This window comes from Triturus cristatus, chromosome 3_2 (assembly GCF_964204655.1).
Source record: "Triturus cristatus chromosome 3_2, aTriCri1.1, whole genome shotgun sequence".
Taxonomy (NCBI): Eukaryota; Metazoa; Chordata; class Amphibia; order Caudata; family Salamandridae; genus Triturus; species Triturus cristatus.
The window spans coordinates 923,321,908-923,345,771 of record NC_140584.1 but is presented as its reverse complement, the minus strand read 5'-3'; the positions used below and the strand labels follow the sequence as shown (position 1 = coordinate 923,345,771).

The 23,864-nt window shown below is 41.5% G+C and overlaps 1 protein-coding gene across 1 annotated transcript in view; it reads right to left on the bottom strand.

The window, feature by feature from the left end:
- The window catches only part of GDPD1 (glycerophosphodiester phosphodiesterase domain containing 1), a 379,654-nt gene that overhangs the window by 122,987 nt on the left and 232,803 nt on the right, over positions 1 to 23,864 (bottom strand). Inside the window, exon 4 of the mRNA XM_085649395.1 lies at positions 7,716 to 7,761. Within this exon, the coding sequence (XP_085505521.1) occupies positions 7,716 to 7,761 (46 nt within the window). The remainder of the gene's footprint in view (positions 1 to 7,715; positions 7,762 to 23,864) is intronic.

Sequence of the window (23,864 nt, the reverse complement as noted above, 5' to 3'; positions counted from 1 at the left end):
AAATGAGGGTTAGAGGGTGCACGTGTTTCTGCTCGATGGCTAGCCAAGTAAGTTCATGTGGGGAGGAGAGAATGAGCCAGTGTATACCTTAGCTGGCCAAGAACACTGTTTGGTACCTGTGATAGTCTGGTAGGTTAAGGCCACCAAGATGTTTCAGTAGTTTTTTAAGTGCAATCCTCGGTCTCTAAGGGGACCATAAGAAGTCATTAAAAGATTGTCCAGTCTTTCTAAAGAAGTCATCCGAAAGGGGAACAGGGGACATGCTTATAGGGAAGTTGATCAGTAGAAATATAATCATTTTGCTAGTTTCAAAGCATGACCACCATGTGATGTGCTTGAAAGACCACTTGTCTGACATGTCTTTGATGTTTAATAGTGTTTTATTTTCATTATACCTTATGGTTGGTATCAGGTCATTTTTTAACCAGATGCCCAGGTATGTAATCATTTTGTGTTCCCATTTTAGGCCCGTGTCTTCAATTGATGGTCTTTTGCAGTTGCAATTGAGTGGGAGAATTTCCATCTTTTCTTTATTCAGAGTATAGCCGGAGACCTGTGCATATTTGTGTATCATGTCTAAGATAACTAGTATGGCCGAGGAAGCTTTCTCCGTGAATAGTAATCTTCTGTGTGCATAGGCTGCTATCTTGTGAGGGCCAGCCGCAAGTGGCATTCTTGGGATTTCTTTGTTTAGTCATAAAATAAGTGGTTCTAGGACCAATAAGAACAATAATGGATTCTGCATTGTAGGTAAGCTATAGAGAATTTAAAGGTTATTGGTGACAGGATGCTGAAGAAAATATGAGGAGAGTCAATCTACTGGGTTTGAACGGATGATATTATCGTAAACCGTTTAAAACATAAATGGATAAACAATTAGTGAGATCCAAAAGGTTATGTAAATAATATTTGCAGGTGGTCAGCATTTTAAATAACATAAAAGTATGAAACACTATATATCAAGAACATTATTTCCACAAACATGTGGAAGTCCAAATCATGTTATATAGCTTGAGAGAGTTCAGTGGTCATGTCTCTGGGTAGAAAAGCTGAGGTAATGGAGTAACTGCAAGCCCATGTGCATGTTTTGGTTAGATGACAGAGAGGAAGACTTATAGGGTATGGTAGTTGGTGTGGTGTAAGGTTTGTTTATTTAGGAAAGGATCTGGATAGTTATAGTTCCTGTCTGTGTCTAGAGTGTGGTTCATGCAAAATTAGTATAATAAGGACCATAGCGTAGGATTTATTTTAAGGGAAGGAATGCCACTAATATCGAGTTAGCCTAATGGTGATTAGTAAGCAGTTGGCCTTAATAGTTCCTATGTTTTAGTCAGTAGTATTAGTAGTAAGGAAGTGTACCTCAGTTGGGGACTGGTATATAAAGCTTGGTAGGAACAACATTTAAATATGTAATAGACTGTTATGAGTTGAGGTTGTACAATTAGTATCTAGTTCAGGTGACCATTTGAGGGTCATTGATGTCCAACAGAAATGTATCTAGTTCCTCTGGGTCATCAAAAATGTAATTTTCCCCTCTAAAGTCTATTTGCGTTTTGGCTGGGCCCTATGAATGCAAATTGAATACAGAAGGATTTCAGTGTGATCCTATTTGATAAAAATGCTTTATTTATTTATTATTTATATGGCGCACTAATCATCCCCAAGGGGATCTCTCCCTTTTTGAACTGTTTCTTTAGAGTAGTCCTGGGTGATACCTATTGTTGTGCCTTTCCAGGTAATTGTCTGTGCTTCTTTCATATGGGGAATCATAATTTCAGCACGGGCATTTCGTAAGGGTGTAAATATAAGTGCTCTGGGTGATTTCAGAGATTTTGGACGAAAGGTGGGCACTCTGTGTCCCCCTAGAATTTCGAAGTCTTGTGTAAAAGTTATGCCCAGTTTTTGTGGCAGTCATTGTTCCAAGAATGCTCTACAATATGAAGCGCTGTCTCCTGAGCCTTCAGTTAAGCCGAAGATGCACAAATGTCCTCTGCGGTTGCAGTCCTTGTTCTAGAGTTATCAGCCTTTTGGTAACTTGTGTTAAGTTACTGGTATGAGATAGATGGTTGTCTTCTAATGAGCTGATGCGTGACTCTGCTTCGGTCATTCTCTTGTCTAGCATGTGGAGACCAGATTTAATGCAGGATAAGTCAGCTTGCAAATTGTCTGTTTCACGTTTTTGTTAACTGAGCAAGAGTGTGTAGGGCATCCAGTTCTTGGACAATCAGCTCCAGTGATGCTGCGGTTTCTGATTTGCTTCTGATAGGTGAATCAGGAGTTGGAGAATCTGATTTAGAGTGCTTTCGACCTGGTTTATATTCTTCAAAAGTATACTTGGACTCCTTCAAATCCTATTTGTGGTCTGCCATTGTCCGTGTCGAGAGTGGCACAATGGCAGAGAGAGAACCTGTTGTAGAGGTCAAATAATTCAGTGGAGAATTAGCGGAGATATTAATACTTGCTCGTAGATGATCATATATGCACAGCGTAAACTGTAATTGTTTAGCTTGAGATGGAGATGCTGACACTGATTATACACAGATAAAGTTGTTCGGTATCAGATGTTAGTAGGAAAGTTACAGGCAGTGACCTTCAGAGAAGTTTAGGAACTATCTCCTTTTTGAGGGCAGGCACAACACAGAAGTTAAGACCATCAGAATAAAATGTACTCAAAAGAGGATTTCGGGTAGGTAGATTATAATATAGATTCCTCGTAGTTCTCGTGCTGCTTATATTGTCTCCCAAATCAGTAAGTAATCAGAAAGTAGCACATAGCCTGGATGTGTTCCAAATGCTGGATATTAAGAACGCGTCATCTTAGAGTCAGGAGGGTTGAGACGTTGCAGAACTGTTTCAGCAAAGTGGATGCCAGGTATCGCACTGCAGAAATTGGAGGCCGCCGGTAGCTGGAGGGTCAGGGAGTAATACCGCAGTTGGAATCTCCCTAGGTGCTCAGACAAGTTGTCTTCTATTCACCGCGCTGGGTGAGCGCAGTGTGTTCCAAATGCTGGATGTTAAGGCCGTGTCACCATCTTAAGGTCAGGCGGATCGGGCTCCATAGAGTTATTTCAGCGATGTGGGTCCCAGGTGTTGCACTGAAGAAATTGGAAGCTGTCAGCAGCTGGAGGGTCCAGGAATAGTTTGAGGGTCCAGGAATAGTCCTGCAGTTGGATTCGCCAAAAGCACTTAGTTAAGACGTCCTCCGTTCACTGCGTCGGGTGATTGCTATGGTTCCGTAGGCCAGGCGAGAGTGCTCGTGGTAGGCAAACAGCATTGGCTCGTATGCTTGTTCCATATTGTCCTCGCTTCCTCCGTGTCGTATGGTAGTAATGTGATGGGTACACCCTGTGTTCTGAATGTTCGCAAGACTGATTGCTTGAGTTAAAAGGTGGTCCGCAAGGTGCAGTAGAGCTCACGGGCTAAGCGGCCATCTTCTCGGGCTGAAGCCATGTCCCCCCATAGCAGCACTGATTATCTGATTTGAAACAAGAGACTCTTAAGGCACCTTCACAGTAAAGTATTTAAGCCTTCCATGATTGCCCATTCATGACAGCTCTAAAGGGAAGTCACACTACAGGTCTTTAATGCAGCAGATGAAGTACCACATATCATCTTTCCTGCAGCATCCATTCACTTACTTTCGCCATTGGATGGAGCCGATGTCTCAATGTATGCTCCTTTCTGACAGCCAAAACTATAAGACAAGAATCAGAGTTCAAGAAATCTGGATCCTGTTAAGGAGACTATTGTTTTTAGCAATCATGCAGGGGCTTCCTTTACAATGGCCATAGTTAGGAAGTTATCTTCCACTATCTCCACAAGTTTGAATCTGTGGGAGAAAAGGTTTTAGAGATGTATGAAGTTGGAGTTTCTCCAATATGGCTGATACGCTGCAGGGGAATGTTTAATTTATATACTCATTTTACCAAAACAACATCAAAAGAGGTAATGTCATCCACTGGGAAGATCCTCGACCATGAACCTGTGGGGAGTTGGGAGTATATCAGGACTTTGAGTTTGAGAAGCGAGTGCAAGCACATCATTTCCTTGGTGTGTGTTTGTGTGGACACTCCGAATCCCGCAACGAAGGCTGAGGTGGCTTAGGATGAGAAATGTCTCCAGGAGATTTTCTAATTGTCAAAGGCAAAGTTCTAATAGGTGACATTGAAGTTGTTCCCTAAACCATCCTTGGCATAGGTGAATGATTAACAGGGTAGAGTGGACTTTGCAGAGGATCTTGGTCTGGAAAAAAAACCTTGGGTTTCCTAAAGGTTACACTGTTTTCTCAGCAGCAAAAACAGCCATAGTCTTAGGCGTACACTCGACCTGGGTGTAAAGGTCAATGTTTATGGTCTTGTCATCACTTCAGAAGTCAAACTGTGCCCAGTAAACGGGTGCACTGTTTGTGAAAGCTGTATTGATATTATGTAGAGAGACAGAACTGACATCAGAGAAGACGCTACCCTGAAATACAATGTTCAAAGATGAATACTTACTGATTCTAAGGCAGTAGCTGTGTTTCAATCTTGAGCTGGTTCTAGATGGAGAACAAGCTGGGGCTGATGCCTTCACCCACACTGAGGTCATTTACGGCGGCATTAACAACGTTAATGGGAATGACAATTATGTAATCTATTTTCCCCTTTTTCCGACCTTCTCTCCCTTGATCTGTCTGTGCGAGTCCTAATGGGTTGTAGGCACCACTGCAGCAAAGCAGAGCATTTTCTAGGGACTTTTTCAGACACATTTGCCTTTTTCTATTTCCAATCCTCCAATTTTCAATGAAGCCTTATGCCCTCCTGGTCTTTGAGGATCCTCTTTGAAATGTCTTGGCAAATTTCATATTCCTTTATTGATTCCTTCAAGATGGTAAGCACACCGCCCATACTTGGTGTGGATCAGTGGCAGCTTTTTACCTTAAACAAAAAGGACACTTCACAAATAAGGACAGGTCTCTGACTGAAAACCTTGTGGAAAAGACAAAAAAAGAACTTCCCTTATCTGCTAAATTACATAAATGCTGAGTGAAGAACAAATAGGATGAATTCCAAAAGGAATTTCCCAGTAAAACAGAGATCAACAAGATCCCAATCAGACGAACTGAAAAAAAGAAATTACTTGGTGAGGTAACTACCAATACAAAGCGTAATGAGTAGTGGACGCTCCAGTAACCTTAAAAGGAATATGATGCTTTTGTAACTTTTATAATGTAATACTTTTAGGCTGCACCATTTTTCATAGGCAGTAGTTTGTGTGATAAGTGCGGAAATGTAGTTTTGAGATTGTGTGTGTTGGTACTACATGCACTCTAAAATACATTAAAAAACCCTGCCTGTAATAGATTTTTCGAGGGGGCTCTAGAAAGGTTCACCTCTTTGCCCTTTCTATTCATATATGGGTATATATAGATCGATATGAAATGTACCAGGGTATCAATGAGGATTCTATACTGCAGAACTAAAGTTCTTGCGTTTTTGCAGTCCACATCAAGGAGCTCTGGACGTAAAAATGTGAAGGAGCTGGTGACAAGAACAATACTTGAACAAAGTCTATCACAATACCAAACGGCCACCAGGGCACATTTTGCTATAGACTGTACTCTGTAATCAGGTTCTGGGTCAATGATTATAAATAAATCAACACTTAGATCCTCATTACTAGTAGCAGAATATTTTCAATGCTGCTGATAACAGGAGTTACCAGTCCCACTGGAATCACAAGTTTAGAGATTTCACTAGCTGTAAGCTCACAATGTCTCCGGGTAGAATAATAGAGACAAACATGCCATTATCTGTACAGTAAATTGAATTGCCACATATGACTTCCCCAAATTTCAGAGTTTCAATTTCAGACCACTCATAATGGGAACCTTAACTTAACTAATACATATATGGCCATATGTATGAAGCCAATTTGCGATCACAAAAGCAGAAATTCGCAGAATTCCATCGTTTGCGATCACAAATTAGAAGTGTGCAATGTAGCACACAAAACCCCCCCTCGCAAAATAAGGAATCGCAACTTTTGCGATTCCCTATTTTGCGATTGTATTTAAGGAATCGCAAATTGCGATTCCTTAAATGCAATGTAAAAAGCACAAAAGACAGTGCGATTTGGCCTTAAGGAATCGCAATTTACCACCAACTTCAAGTTGGTGGTAAATTGCGATTTCACTTAAAAATGCACATTTTTGCATTTTTTTAAAGTACCATGTGGCGCACATACATGCCCTTAGGGCATGTATGTGTGCCACATGTGCACACATGCACATTTAAGGGGTGCAACAGGGTGTCCTTTTGACACCCTGGTACCCTTGAAATTGCATTCTCAATTTGCGATTTTCTAATTGACAATGGCAAATTGAGAATGTCTTCCTATTCATTACTATGGGCCTCCTAGCCCACCGGAATGAATGGGAAGGTATTCCTTATTTGCGAATCTCAATTTGCGATTCGCAAATAAGGAATATGTGGGATTCGCAAAATTATTTGCAAATCCCACATACGTAGCATTTTGCGAGTCTCAAATTGCGATTCGCAGAAAATCGCAATTTGAGATTCGCAAAACGGTATTTTGTTACATATGGCCCATAATGTTTTTCTTCAAAATCTTTAAATAATGAACCATGGCATGCAGCAGCTATGTAAGACCCATTTTTCAGTGCTTGCAATACTATTAACAGTTAATATTTTTGACACATCAGTGTTTAAGCATCACACATATATTTATATGAAAAATGGGTATAGCTACTAAAAGGACCTTCATAACGTCAAAAAAAAAATATTAGGAAATGCGATCCATTCAACGATGATAAAAGAAGAATATTTTCAGTCTGTTAGTTCAAACACGATTCTAATCTAACATGACCCCCAAAACAAAAATAATGTTCCAATATCAGGAAACATTTCTGAGACACTCAAAGTCGAAGTAATAGATTTGATAATGTCTCCCTTGGTCAAAACCTATATCTTGTCATTCTTCTTAAATCGCACTGTAGTATAGGTGCATATTGTCTGCCGCTGCTTCCTACTTGCCTCAACATCCTTATGGAGGTTTGGATGGAGCATACCTTTGTTGCTTATACAGGTCAAATACCTGCCTCCAGTGTGAGTCTCAAGAGGCTCAAGTATGTTTACTTGGGTTAAATATTTATACTCAAGCTTCTCTTTCCACCTCCTGATGGCAAGGCCGGTTTCCTAAACAACACAGTCTAATCTACATTCCCCTGACCATTAATAATTCACAGCAAAAATCTCAGGAGACCTCGGGTTTCCAGACAGAAGACTTCAGGGGTATTTCTTAGTTACCTGGTTACACTTGTGGCTGCTCTTCGCTTTATGCACAGTTCAATACAACCATCTGCATCTTGACGCATGCTCCTTCAATAAATGAACTTAAATTTGCAGATGTATTTGGTAAAATATACAATGATTAGAGAGAAGGGCTGCTAAGCCTATTGCAGCTGGTCATTTCCCATTCTGCAATAACACAGCAGACATTGCAGGCCTTTGTTACTATTCTAACCCCAACGTCAACACTTATGTTATCTTGTGCTTGATGTAGCTTTTGAGCTATTATATTGCCAAGAGGCATGCAGTGTATTCAATGAGAAACACCTGGGAAGTCATATCACTATTTAACACCAACATCGCACCCCAGGGCAGTAATTCATCAACAGCACATTCATCAGAAGACCAAAACCCATACAAAATTACCTTTTTCAAAGGTGACGTCCAACTTGCAAAGGTAAGGCGGCAGGTCCTTTAAATAAATACAGCAAAAAAAAGATGATTGTTTTTGAACCTAGGGATATGCAAGTCAAATTCAAATAGTAATTACATTTGATGGTAGGAGAGAATAACTAGAAGGCCAATGAATGCAACTCAAACTGAATATCCCAGCTATATTCTGCAATATGAATTCTTAGAGTACCACCCCTATTATCGATCCCTTTGATGTACAATTCATCCCCTTCATTTCCACAGAATGGGCTTCTTTACACATTTTATTGTAGAATAAACAACAAAATACACGAGATACACTTAAATGTATCTAGGTTACATAACATTAGGCGTGGTTAACGTTAATGCATTTTGCGGGCATACATATTATTATAAGAGCCCAGTCTATGGCCCTGCTGAGTAAATCAGACTCAAAATGATGGAAAAGAACACTCCATATTATCACAACTCAGAGTTGTCCAGGTACCTTCTCAATCTTCTGGTTTTGGAAGCAGTTGACGTATCCAAGAAGCATGAGACTTGGAGAGCAGTCTGATGTGTTTCAATGATTCAGGCCTACAGTCCTTGCAATTTCTATCCAGTATGATCTCACTGGTCGGCATTCCCATGCCAGATGGAAGGAGACAGCTGGGTGAGTTCCAGGATCAATTGCATGTAAGAGTTTTGGGGTGCATTATATCCTGTTTAGGAATTTAAAGTCCAGTAATTTGTGTATGTAGTTTATGCAAATAAGTTAGGCCTATGTGCAACAGTATGTCCAGACAGTGCAGCTCAGCTCTTAACTCAAGTCACACTCCCATTTGCCCAATGTGGTGTTTTTGTTTTTAGGAGGCTGTCTGCAGGAAATGTAGGCCGTAGCCCAGACACCGCATGTGTGTCCTGTAGTATGCTAAGATGTCCAAGACATGCCTTTGTTGAAATGTTCGAAGGACAGGAATTCACCCTCTTTAAATAGATGGCTAACCAGTGGGTCTACAGCAAATGTGGATGTAATGCCAAGATAGTTTGCCAATTTTAGTTTGGATGAGTATATGCAGTCTAGTCCCGTCTTTTTGGCCATAGTCCAGATCGACCAGCATGTGCACTTCTCTGTTTGTATTAACTGTATGGGTATAGTAACATTATTAGGGATCACAGTGTCCAAGTCACCTAATTTGCCCTGGTCACGTTCGATGTGTAGATGTGGGGCTCTAAAGTTGGTACCTCAAAGCCACCCTTTTTGTATGGCAAGGTGATAGGGTTCCATTTTAATCTAGGGTATTTCCTCCCCATGGAAATTATATGAGCATTGGTTGTAATCTGCCAAAAAAGTGTTTAAGAGGAAGGAGCATGGTGTTGAACAAGTATTAAAGTTTAGGAAGGACAACCATTTTAATAAGGGAAACTCATCCAGCCAAGGACAACGGAAGCAATGTCCATCTGTCTACTTGACCGGTGATCTTGGCCACGGTAGGGCTATGGTGATCTTGGATTAACACTTCGTTTTGATACTTTTATGATGGGTATTTAGCTGGTCTCGCACTCCAATTGAGCAGCCATTCCATATTTAACTTTTTGGAGGTGCTGGTGAGTGGTAGTATTCTGATATTCCCCAGTTGATATGTATGGCTGAATAGCCAGTGTAACTAACCATCTCCCTGAGTATAGTCTCAAGGTTAATCCCCGGGTCTTTAACAAAAAGCATAATGTTGTCTGCATACATTGATAACAGCATGCGCTTCGGAGTGAATGTTATATCTTTTTGGGATTGTTCCGTCATCAGCCAAGCTGCAAGAGGTTCAACAGACAGGGCAAAAAGGAAAGTGGGAAGTTGGCAGTCCTTCCTGCTGCCTTGCTGGATCAAAAATGGGCCAGAGGCACGGCCATTAACGCAGACCCAGGTAATAGTTTTATTGTATAGCAGATTAATCAGATTCAATATATTGTTGGTCATGCCCATCCTATGCAATACCTCAAACAAGAAAGGCCATTCTAATGAGTCAAGTGCACATTCTGCATCTAGAAAGACTGAGATAGCATCAAACTCTGGTTTAATCTGGTGGATCAAAAAGAAGAAGCTAGGGTCATTGGATGGTGCCCTATCTGATATAAATGCAGATTGATTTGGCAGCACCAGGGTACTCATAAGCGAATTTGACCTAGTGGCCACTGAGTATTCGGAAGGGACAAGGGACGATAGGATTTACAATCCCATTTAATCTTTTCCTGGTTTAGGTACAACAGATAGTACTGCCTTCCTAGGACTGCTGGACAGGAAGCCTAGATTGATGGCCTCTTGGTAAACTCCTGCCAAATGTAGTGCTAAAATTGCTTTGATTTCTTTTTAAAACGGACGCGAGTTCATCTGAGCACCTGGCATTTCCACCTAGAATAACTTCTATTTCAGTAATAATTTCTTGAGTGCTAATTGATTCTGACAGTGCATTCTACCTTAAATCCAGGCCAGTGCTATCCGATATAGATACTATTCTATGTCTATAAGGTTAAATATAGAGAAACTAAGGACACAGGTTTTCCCATGCAGAAGAAGGTTCTTTGTTCTGTTTATGATGCTCCTTGAGTCAGTTAATAGTTGGGCATAGTGGTATGCAAGTAGGTGCGTTATGTCAGCCACCCATGCTAGAGTTCTACTGGGGTGCTCGCCCTCTCTATATCTGGTGCACTTGCTTCTTTGTTAAGGAGAGCGCTACCACTCCATCCCAAATAAGAGACTTGTTCAAGACTTTTTGAAGTTTCAGATTTTGATCCTTTGCAAATGTACTCTTGAGTTCTTTCAGTGTAGTCTCTATGCCTTCTAGTTGTGTCTTGGGTGACTGTAGTATGCCATACTGAGGATGCTGGTGTAGCCTCTAATAAAGCCTTGAAATGTTTCCCAGACCATGGAGAGTTGGGGGAACGAGCCACATTGATGTAACAAAATTCTAGAACAGCTGCTCTGAGTTCTAGACAAAACGCTGAGTCCCAGAGGGTTCTTGATGGAAAAGGTCATATAAGGGTGCATGTCTGAAGTTCAGGTATATGTAGGAGAAGTACTGAGGAGCTGTATTCAGATAGTGTACGTGGCAGATATATTACGTCAGCGATCCAGGGGAGAACTGTCACTGAGTCAAAAGTCGGTATGTGAGTTAGTGGTCTGAGCAAATGAGTAATATGAATATAGCTCAATCATTCAATCTGAATTTGTATAGCGTGGCTAATCACCCATGAGGGCATCTTAGTGTCCCCTTTTTGTGCTTGCCAAACATCAAGCAGGCCATCCATCTCAGGTGTAGGTCAAAGTAGCCTAGCAGAGCATGAGTGATTTAGTCTATAGAAGGGGGTTTTACTAGTGCAGTGTGTTGCTCATCAATTAGGCATGGGGGTGTCATGATAGAGTATGATTTCTGTTACATAATTATCAAGAATAGTGGAACACAAGAGGTTTCGCTTTGGCATATTGTTACAGTTACTGTGGAGTACATGTATCTGGCCTGCTACTAGAAAATATTAATTAATTCAGTGGTAACCAGGATGCACATGTTGTGGGGATTCATCCTTTGACCAACATCTTCTAGCGCTAAATGCTTTTAAATGTGTTCAATACCAAAGAGATGATATATCACACATCATGTCTGATCCGAACATTGATGGTCACTAATCTGCTGGATCATAGGGATATCATCCTTCCTTCCTATGAGGCAAATTAATAAGTAGACCTTAATTGCCCTTCTAAATATATTTTTACAAAAGTTATAGTCTACCTAGCTTTGCATCAAATTTCATCCTATCAGACCCAAACATCAAATGAAACCGGACCAATTTGGGAGATGTGTGTAGCTGCGGTATTTGGGCCCAAGCTCGGCCATCACCTAGGGAAGGCTACCAAACCTAGACTTTACTGGAAAAAAACATCCAGGAGAGCCCAGGGTGATGTGACTTGCATGAATCCCACTATGTTTACTTACCCAGAATGCCCTGCAAATCTTAAGCTTTGGCTAAAATCACATATTTTCCAAATATTACTGTGAGGAAAAGTTTCAGAATCTGTTGGGAGCCACAAGATTTCTATCACCCAGATGTTCCACACATCTCCTGATTAAAACACTACCTCATTTGTGTGTCTGGACCTACCCAAAGGAATAGATGAACTGTGACCATATGATGTCAAATTGGTCTTCGATTGGTCACTGATTTGGGCCATTCTTGTCTCAGGCTCCCTGAATTTCGGCTGAGCCAGGGCCTGAATAGGGTGGTCATCACCATGGCAAGTGTGAGGAAATGAAAAATCAAAAACAATGCCTGCAGCAGTGTCATGGATGACGCCATCAGCAAGTAGTGGGGTGTAACCCTGAAAGAACAAAGCAAACACTATATTTTTGAGGCGAGAGAGCGAGGGAGAGTAAGAGAGAGATAGTGTGTGTGAGTATTTATATAAATTGCAAAATTGAATTAAAAAAACCTTAGAAATTCACAGAAAAAAAACAAAGGTTACAAGGACGTTATAATCAGGCTCTGATTTCACTTGTACAAAACCAGTGAAATTTGGCAGTTATAGTTACCTGAGCTAACTATAACTTATGCCCCTGCAATGTACTGCTTAAAACCTCACATATTACAGCACTCATGACATGGTCAACGACATCACTGATGACATTTCAAATAACATCACTGATGACACCATCCTCAGAACCACTCAACCTCTTGTACTCCTACTCACACACCCATACAACTGAAATGCCTATTCACAGAACTATACCAGTACTCACATGCCCTCACTCCTCCATAGAGCCACTTACACACTACTCACTCATTCGTACAACCACTCACACAACCATTCACTCACCCATACAGCCATTCATACAACCAGTTACTCACCTATACAGCCAGTCACATACCCACATACTCACCTATTGAGCTACTCATACACCCACTTATTTACCTACAGTGTCACACACCCACTCACTCACCTAATCAGCCTCTCAACACAGCCACTCACTCACCCATAGAAGCACTCATACACTCACTCATACAACCACTTACATACCCATTGACACATCTATACAAGCACTCACACATTCCTGTACTCATCCATACACCCATTCACACAGACACTCACTGTCCAATAGTCACTCAAACACGAAGTCAATAAACACATCAACTCAAACAGCCACTCACTCACCCATACAGCCACTTACACACCCAGTCAATTATTCATACAGCCATTCAGACATCCACTCACTCACCCATACAGTCACTACACACCCACTTACACACTGATAAAGCCACTTACACCGTCCCTCACTCACCCATATATCCACTGGCACACCTACTCACTCACCAATACAGCCACTCTCACAGCATCTTACTCACCCACACAGCTACTCACATAACCACTTACACAGCCACTCACACACCCATACACAGAAGGATACATACAGTCACACAGCCACTCACATGATATATATTAAAAGTAATATCACTCAGTAGTACACCTAGAAAACTACTTTAAGTTTTATAGTACATTAGGATATATGTTTAACAATCAAACTTTTACAAAATACTTACACTCACTGGATGGTGTCATCAGTGATGTAATCCGTGATGGCACAGACCATGTCATGAGTGATGTAAATGTGAGGTCCTAATCAGTGCATTGTAGGAGTGTAAGTTATAGTTAGCCCAGGTAACTATAACTGCCCAATTTCAATGCTTTCACTGCTTTTGTACAAGTGAAATCTGACCCTAACTAGAACATCCCTGTAACCTTTGTTCTTTCAGTGTATATATATATATTTATAAAGAAATCCACAATCCTGAATTGCCTTCGTCACAGCAAGTACCAGGTACGGACCACAGCGTGCTTTAATAGTATATAGTGCGATTCATTGCAAAATTATCAGCTTCTTACAAAATAGCAAGTGCCCAGCATTACGTGTTTCGACAGTGAAACACTGTCTTGATCACATGATGTACCTTGGGCCAATAAGCAATATATAAGCATAGCAGTGGTGAAAAAACTGGTAAACCAAAGCCCGCCTTTTCCTAAATCAAAAAACTAAAATAAATAATACAGCAATCCAAATACAATCATTATAAAATGAGTTGAAGTAAATCGGATTGCTTTGACGGGCAACATCTTGTGCATAATTATGGTGATAAAGTGCATGTGCTAATACCTATAAATAGGAAAATCATATCATCATCTAAAAAACAGTTATTAGAAACATAACTGCTAATAGTATATGAACGGTCGATGCTTATATTCATACATGAAAATAAAGTGCAAGTGCATTATTACAAAAATTCATAAAGATCTAGATGTGCAAATTAAGCTCAGTTCCAAACACAGTAGTCATTATTATACTGTTTGAGAGGGTCCATCAGGCGGTTTGTACTGATATAGTATATATATATATATATATATATATATATATATATACATATATACATACACATGTACATGTATGTATATCGTAAACCAACTAAGATGGCCACATTAAATGACTGTCTAACACTGTAGTGTCTGGCACCTCAAAGGTTTGTTAAGAAAACCCTCACACACCAACCTGGTTGGTGTCATGCTTCATCATCACCCTAAACCACCAAACGATGAGGTTATGACATAACCCACTGAATGTTTTTAATCATTGTATTGTATTGTTTTGTGTTCTTTTCAGATATTAGCCCTTGTGAGGACCCAAAAAACGGTCAGTCCTCCCAGCATATATAGTACTCCTTAGCGCGAGTACTAAAAATGCTTTAACACGTGGCTCCTTTTTTACCACTCACTTTTTCACTTCACTTATTGTATTTGAAAGGTCCTGAAGAAAGCCCCAATATTTTCAAGTGGGCTGATACATGTCGACCATCAAAGGGTAATAATAAACTACACATAATTACTACCCACTCTCTCATTTTTAATATACCTCGGATCACCAGGAATAAACTAATAGGTAGTATTCCGGAGGTATTTTTATATCTACACTCACTTCATCACATTGACCCACACCTCACACCCGCTCCACTGTAAACAGGTGTAGTAGCACAGCTGAATAGCATTCGGCTACTCGGCTGGAACCTGATGATGAAGCATGACACCAACCAGGTTGGTGTGTGAGGGTTTTCTTAACAAACCTTTGAGGTGCCAGACACTACAGTGTCAGACAGTCATTTAATGTGGCCGTCTTAGTTGGGTTACAATTACATTTCGGGACAAGGACGGCCGTCCACCTGTCCTAGCTCTCTCTTTTGGTTTTTTGCATGTATGTATATCTGCAGATCCTTTCTTTAAGTAGGTCATTCACTCCTTTCCATCTATTATTAGGCGCTCAGAAACAGCTCCAAGAATTTACTCTTAATATATTTTGACAATAGGGTGGAAGCTGCAGTTGATCCATTGATAACATCTTATGTGTGAGACCTATTTTGTTCTTCACAGCAAAACCCAAACGATTATGATTCTTAATAGATGTTCAGTGGACAGCCCTCAAATATATTAGTGTGGCAAGTGAACTGACTCTGCCATATCTATGATGCAATGTTCACCCAATGTTAACTTTCCGGTCACGAAGGAGGGAATGTTTCTTCCAAAATAGTCTCCACCTCCAAGGCAGAATTAATCCAAGAAGGAAACTTCTGTGCCAGCATTCCACCATGCTTGTCCAGCACGAGGGAAATGCAGTGACTAATATAGGTAGTGAAAATGTAGCTTGGAGACTGGGAATAATTCAAAGCATGTGAATCTATAAAAGATTAAATGCTAGAGAACGTCTATTGACTACTTTCTCAATATGATTCTAAGCTCATTCAGATATAAATTCAATCATTAAAGGGGATTAACAAATACCTGTTAGAACCAGAGGGGCAAAAGAGCACCGGCTTGCTGCTTCTGAGTTTGTGAATGCAATTAGTAGGGGATTGCCCTCCTTCTCATCATCCATGGGGAGTTACCAGGCAAGCCAAAGTCCCATTTAAGGGATACGGTTCAGCATTGTACACAGGGCTAAAAGCAATCCCTATGGTATGTGATCAGTAGCGGCCCGCGGTCCGTTCAATCCTCAGGTGCAGAGTGGTTTATCCTTCTGGCTGCTGTCCTCCGTGGATGCTTTCTTTCTTCTTTACTGGTCTTCACCTTTCAACCTACGCTAGACACTGTCTTCGTCAATAGTTTCCGTCGCTGGGTGGTGAACCCTCTTGCGGCTCTAACCCATAGAGTGTGCGGGCTCCTTCAGAGTCTCAGGAAGCATGCTCTTCTCCCTTGATTGAGAACAGAAAGCACACCAAACGACCCCATCAATATGATAAGGGCTTATTAAGAAGGTGTGCAGTGACATCAGTGAACCCTTTTCTTCGCAGAAAAGTGCATGTGGAAAGATCTTGATAGATGTGTCGTTTGTTTCTTCAAAACTGTATGTAGTACATTGAGCTTGACGTGCTCATTACTTTTTCTTTTATCTTTAAGTGGTGGACTCTTGTTGGAGATCGCTTTTGGTGTATTTGATATGGTGAGAAGGCTATGTGGGTTTCACCAAGTTTGATAGTGAAATCTTGGCCCTTAGCTAATATGTGGCATATTAATCCTTCTGGAACAATATTCTATGTCTTCAAGCTTTTCAACCAACTCAGAACTTAAATCCTTTCCTCCTTCAAATCCGGTGTGTGAGCTTGCACAGCCATCATAGTCTCCACTTCATCGAGTCTGGTCTTTGCTATTTGCAAATTATATTCCAAGTCTGTCAATGATTTAGTGATATCGTGCCAGAATGAGGATAACTTAGAACAGATTTATTTATAGTTGTATGTCTCCTATATCTCTTCTGGTGGCACAGGACTGGGTGGTTAGAGTGTTCTCAGTTTCAGCTGTTGCTAGTGACATGAAGGGCATCAGAGAGTCCTTATTGTTTCTGCATGCCAGGAATTCTTTAATGGACCACATCTTTGGTTATTTGCTGAATGACTAGGCCATGTTCATGAGAGGCAGTAGGCCAAATGCCCCCACAGTTGAGTGAATTCAGAAAGGGACCGAATGCGGACTACGCAAAGACCCAAACAGATCAGCTCCCTTACTGGGGGATGTTTTTGCCTGAATTTAGACTGAGCACCAGCCTTGGCCTCCAGCCCGAATGCCTGCCCCAAAATCATAGGTTCCCCACCCTCTACCATGGCCAATACTCTTGCTCTCTGCTTGCAGGATGTAAGAGAGACTGAGCCCAGCCACTCTCCTTGCTGCATATTGCTACAGGTTTACGGAGGTCTGCACACTAGCCACACAACCTGCCTGTCCCCAAAATCGGTTCTGGAATGCATGCTGGAATGCCTTAGTTGTGCACGGCAATGGCGAGCCTCTTACACATCTGCCACGGTCTCTCATGTGTATTTGTTTGGTTCCTAAGCCACAGCACCACCAGCACACGTGGGCTTCGAAATTGGCTGTGTTTTTCAGCTCTGCCTACTGTGCATTAAACAAGGGTCCTAACTCAATAGTTACCACAACACAATAATGTCATTCAGTTATATCTTTTCAAGTTTAGAGCTAAGAGAGATCATTTAGGGTAGCTCAGAATATTCAATATAGCATTCTAACATGAAGCGATGCAACATCCAGTACTTGATTCATCAATATTTATTTACAAAGAGAGTATAAATTGCATAATGTTCGGCGCATGGTTGCTCCAGAGGGAACGTGCATAAAACGAGAGTGCTGAGAAATGAATGTGTAGAAGCAGAAGATTAGGAAAACAATAGAGCAATTATTAAAAACCTTTACAGAGTACACGGTTATAATTCACCGTAAAAGGTGTCCTGGTAACGTTTGAACATATCAACAAACCGTTTTGGATATTTTATGCACAGAATTTAATTCATGTTGTAGCACGTTGGGGAATGGCGTATACCAGGCTTAACAACAAGAGGGTGTCGACGTTTCGACCCGTCTCAGGGTACAGAGGTATTTTGAGACCTTGACCGTGCGGGTCTTCTTCAGGACAACAGGGGGGGATTGGGGCAACCTGACGTAGTCCTCGACTTGACTTCTGCGTTTGAAATAATGAGAAGGGGTGATGAGGATGTTGCATTGATGGTGCAATTAAACACCAGTCAGAGGGGGTTTAGGCTTACGTAATATGAATCCAGGTATGACTCTACCACAGATCGCGAGTCACAATAATTCAATTAACATGTGTGCAGTCCTGTCTAGTTAATTCCACAGGCTGTCGAGCTGAAAGTAAGCAGAAGTGAAAATATTGAAGGTGCGGGTCAGCGATTAACTCGCTCTCTCTACAGTACCGGGGGCATAAAACTGATAGGTATCAACATTACCTGCAGTTGTAGAATCAATCAAATGTGCAGTGTCTCGGGCCTTCTATTTAAGGGAAAAGAAACGGAATTCATTTGGGTATCTCGTTTCCAGCCGCTGGGCGCGCTGTAAGGAAACAGAGTGGGGAGTATGAGTAAGTGATTCCCAACGGTGCAACCTGAATCACTGGAAGGGGTCCTCGCAAACTCTTACCTGCGTCCATATAGGTACGTGCTTCCTGTAGCGTCTCAACCAAGAGTGGCGGGAGCGCGTTAGGCTCTAAGTATATAGAGTCACCGGGCAACCGTTCACGTAGTGACGGTGCGTCGATGAATGTCACGGTGGAAAGACTCACCGGAGCCGTACAATTGTAGTTCAGTCAAGGTGTGCGGAAACATCCGTAGTGAATAAGGACCGAGTGAGTGATAATATTCAATGTATGACTTAACCGTAAGTAGTTTAAAGCCCAATGCACAGTCGGGGATTAAGTTAGAATTATAGTTGCAAGGTGCGCCTTATAAGAAACTGAGGTCCCAGAACGCCATGGTACATGGGAGAAGGGGGGAGTGCAATCTCGCGGTTTAGAAACAATTGTGAATACATAATCTCACAATAATATCAACAACAATATCTTATTTATATGTCATTACAATTAATGATTAAGAAAGGATAAACAAACAAATTGAACAATTAGACTGATAGTGACACGTACATATACTTATCAAACAAACATACAGTTAGAAGGTCCCTCGGCTGTCCATATATAGGGTTAGCTATCCAATGTTGATCAATTGTAACCATGAACAATAGAGGGGTATATCAATATGTCATTACAATGAATGATTAGGAAGGATAAACAAATAAATTGAACAATTGGACTGATAATAACAGGTCAAACAAACATACAATTAGACAGTCCATCGGCTGTCAATATATAGGTTTAGTTATCCATTGTTGACCAATTGTAACCATGAGCAGTATACCTGAATCAAGAACAGTCACAGACCCCATTAGCCATTGCTCATAATGGAGATCTGTCTATTAATCTCCTCCAGTTCATTCAATCCTCTGTTAATTGTATCTAAGGAATGTATCCATCTACACTCCCTTCTGTTTAGTATCATGCTGAAGTCCCCTCCCCTGGGATTGGGCTTGATCTTTTCAATAACCCACCATTTCAAGCTGTCTGCAGTGTGACCAAAACTCGTGAAATGTTCAACCAAGGGTGCTCCCACTGTTTTACAGCGTATGCGGCTACAATGCTGAAGGATGCGACATTTAACTTTTTGAGTCGTCTGTCCCACATACATGAAGTCACATGGGCAAACAATTGCATATATGACCCCTGAGGAGTTACAGTTACTGAAGCCCTTCAAAATGTGTACCTGTTCATTGTGCGTGAATTCACTGATTTCCTTGGTCAAGGAACAGGCTTTACAGGATCCACACTTATGGTGTCCCACAATCGCCGGAATACCCCATAAGGTGGTCTGACCCATGGGTAGTAGCGATTTAACCACGTGATCTCTCACATTTTTGCCTTTCTTGAAAGCATGCAAAGGCGTTGGTATGTTACCCAATTCATCCGACACTAAGTGCCAATGTTTATTTAATATCTTTTTGATGTCATTACTCTTTGTGCTGAACGTTGTGACACACACCAGCCGTTCTGCCTTGGAGGTTTCCTTAGATTTAGGGATCAGAAGTAATTCCCTATGATTATGCCATGCCCTTTTCCGAGCTTTTTTAAGGAGTCTAATAGGGTAGCCCCGATCAATCAAACGTGCTAGAAGACCAGCAGATTCTTCAAAAAAAAGAGTTTGCGAGGACCCCTTCCAGTGATTCAGGTTGCACCGTTGGGAATCACTTACTCATACTCCCCACTCGGTTTCCTTACAGCGCGCCCAGCGGCTGGAAACGAGATACCCAAATGAATTCCGTTTCCTTTCCCTTAAATAGAAGGCCCGAGACACTGCACATTTGATTGATTCTACAACTGCAGGTAATGTTGATACCTATCAGTTTTATGCCCCCGGTACTGTAGAGAGAGCGAGTTAATCGCTGACCTGCACCTTCAATATTTTCACTTCTGCTTACTTTCAGCTCGACAGCCTGTGGAATTAACTAGACAGGACTGCACACATGTTAATTGAATTATTGTGACTCGCAATCTGTGGTAGAGTCATACCTGGATTCATATTAGGTAAGCCTACACCCCCTCTGACTGGTGTTTAATTGCACCATCAATGCAACATCCTCATCACCCCTTCTCATTATTTCAGACACAGAAGTCAAGTCGAGGACTACGTCAGGTTGCCCCAATCCCCCCCTGTTGTCCTGAAGAAGACCCGCACGGTCAAGGTCTCAAAATACCTCTGTACCCTGAGACGGGTCGAAACGTCGACACCCTCTTGTTGTTAAGCCTGGTATACGCCATTCTCCAACGTGCTACAACATGAATTAAATTCTGTGCATAAAATATACAAAACGGTTTGTTGATATGTTCAAACGTTACCAGGACACCTTTTACGGTGAATTATAACCGTGTACTCTGTAAAGGTTTTTAATAATTGCTCTATTGTTTTCCTAATCTTCTGCTTCTACACATTCACTTCTCAGCACTCTCGTTTTATGCACGTTCCCTCTGGAGCAACCATGCGCCGAACATTATGCAATTTATACTCTCTTTGTAAATAAATATTGATGAATCAAGTACTGGATGTTGCATCGCTTCATGTTAGAATGCTATATTGAATATTCTGAGCTACCCTAAATGATCTCTCTTAGCTCTAAACTTGAAAAGATATAACTGAATGACATTATTGTGTTGTGGTAATTATTGAGTTAGGACCCTTGTTTTTTGTATTGATTCTATTCCCAGGTCCCTGACTTTCGGGGTAACCCCATTCTTTGTAATGGCCTACTGTGCATTAAGGGTTGGGCGGGAGAACCCAGGATCCCCTTTGATGGTCTCTGCAATGCGTAGCCCCTTGTACATTTGATGAAATGGGGACTCCCCCCCTGATGCGTGGCCAATCATGTAGCACCTCTCACACTCGGGAGACCGGCCTCAGTACCATCTGGAGTAAGGGGAACTCCAACTCAGAGGTCCGCCCCAACTGACTGCCACTACATGTCAGTTCAGAACAGCTGCTCCCCAACCACCAGAATTACCAAGCGATAAGATAGCCATAGTCAAGGGCTACAACTTAATTGGAGTGCTTGGAGTACCTCAACGTACCCTCAGTTCCACAGGTTCCGCCTGCGCCACCTCACTCCTGCTACTCTAGGTCTAAAACCTGCTCACCTCAATCTCAGTGCTGTTTTGCGAGTAAGGCCTCAAGCTACAACCAAGTCAGATGAGTTCTGTGCCCCACCTGCCCGCAGCGCTCTCAAGCCTGCTCTCACCAGTGCATCATCTTCTCAGCATAAGGGGCATCTCCTCCCTCTGCTAGATGAGCTGCCACCCTATCCCTCACTATGGGGCGGAGTTGCGTAAAGGACGTATCTTGCTGGGACCTCGCTCTGGCCACTCTCCCTTTCATCCATCATGTATCTTTTCCTATCATTTCTATCTTCTGAGAGAAAAAATATTGCTTTTGGCATTTAGTTTTAATATTTCACATGTAATAAACATTTCACTTGGGCGATTGTATCTTAGAGAGACTGAGGTCATTATCACTTAGCACAAGGGTTACTCTAGGAAGTCAATATTTTTGCTATTCGTTATTGGATTTCATTTTGCCTTTTATATTTTCGATACTTGCCATTTAGGCCATTTGGCAGCTAGGCCCTGCTCAACAGTTTCCAACCACATGTGCTCTTCAATGAAACACGTAAATGGATTTGAGGAGAGCGACCAAGCGAGAGATAAGAAGTGAAAGAGAGAGAAGAAGAAGAAGGGGTTTGTAAGAAGAGCAGGGGGAGGAAAGTGAGAGAGAGATATTGGAAAACTGCTGAACAAGGTATTGTGGACTTGCTTTGGCAGTATAACAGTGTTGATAAACAGGAATTCGATCATAGTGCAGGAAAAGATGGGTATAGAATGTGTCAAAACAATAGCAATATTCACTTGAGGAATCACAGCAATCACAGCTGAGCTCAACTTTTAAAAGCTGTTGCGCAACCCTCTCAGGATAGAGTGTTGTCTGGGATAAGATAAAGGGACACGTGTTTGAAGATTTTCTTCTGCATGATGAGAGGCTGTGGCGATCGAGATTGCCCCCAACATCTTCCTGAGCCTCTTGACATGAAAAGCAACTCTTAGAGCTATAGAGGCTAGCGTTCAGAAAATTGACAAAGAGAAGAATGTCTACGTTATGAGAGAATCCAGCCTGTAAGAGAGCTTCATTTCTGGATCTGGGAAAGTGTGAAGAAAACATACAAATCTGTAACTGCCAGCATGACATTTAGCAAGACCAGTTAAGGACTCGATGTCTGGTGGTGGGCCTCCCTGAAAGTGGGGAAAAACGTTATTCCCACATGAGTCTGTGGACTCCAGTCCAAGCAGCTCTCCCTGAGAATTTAGAGACTTTTGGATCCCACAAAAGAAGTTAGGGAACTTTTATTAAAGTCTGAATTTCCGCCATTGCAGGGTCTGACTAGGTGCCAAGCATACTTGATGAAGAGACAACCTTAAGATTTCCTGACCTACTTGGAAATGTCTGATGCAAAGTTCAAATCAACAGCAGTGCTGATAAGGAACAAGCTATCCGACCTTGTGGAATATTGCCTAGTTGTGGCCTGCAGCCTTGTCTCAATTACACATTATGATCCTCAGTAAAATTTCAAAGTTAGAAGGCACACTTCAAGAGTGGAGAAAAGGTGCCAAAGTGTTCATGACGAGTAAGAAAACAAGTTACTTACCTGTAACTGCAGTTATCCAGTATTGGTATCTTTCAAAGATTCACATGCCTGAATCATTCCCCATCGCCGAGGCGGGAGTTCCATGGTAAATACAAAAGTAGTGCCAAAAGTAAATAACAGTAGTAGGCTAAAAGCCTAAGGCCAACATCTTAGTAGCCTATTTACATCATTATAGTAAAAAGAACCAAAAATTGGTTCCAATCAATCAGCTACCAGCACCCTCTAGAACCTTCCCAGCAGAGGCAGTTCTCCTCAGATTTTCCTAGCACAAGTGGGAAGTAAGTATGCCAGATTATAGAGAACTGACTCGTCGGGGAGGAGGGGGGGTGCATGTGAATCTATGAAAGATACCAATACTGGATAACTGTAGTCACAGGTAAGAAACTTGTTTTCTTATCCAGTATTGGGGTATCTTTCATAGACTCACATGCCTGAGTCAGAGTAGCAAGCAGTATACCAATATACTGTCGTTTGCGGATGGTCGGAGACACGTGCTCATAAACTCCCAAATAGCATCCACAAAGGTTGAAAACATCATATATTTATTTATTTATTTTTTAAACCAAGCCTTTAAGAAGACATTATATAAATATATATATAAGTATATAGAAATATTTACGATTTTTAGACATATAAGTCTGTGTATTTGCATAAATATTCGAAGTAATGGAATAATACATAAAAGAGAAAAAATACCTGAATCTGACCTTAATGAAAGAGATGGCGTAGAACAGCCTGTCCAACCGCTGCATCTTCTTGATGCGAAGATTGAAGACAGTAATGCTTCGTGAACGTGTGGACATTTTTCCATGTCGCAGCACGACAGATATTTTCCAAAGTCACTCCAGCAAACAAAGCTGTAGAAGTTGATATAGTTCTTTTCGAATGAGCTTTGACTTTCCTCTGCAAAGGCTTGTTAGCCTTGTCATGGCAGAAATGAACAGCAGATGCCAGCCATCTGGCTATGTTTGCCTTAGTTACTG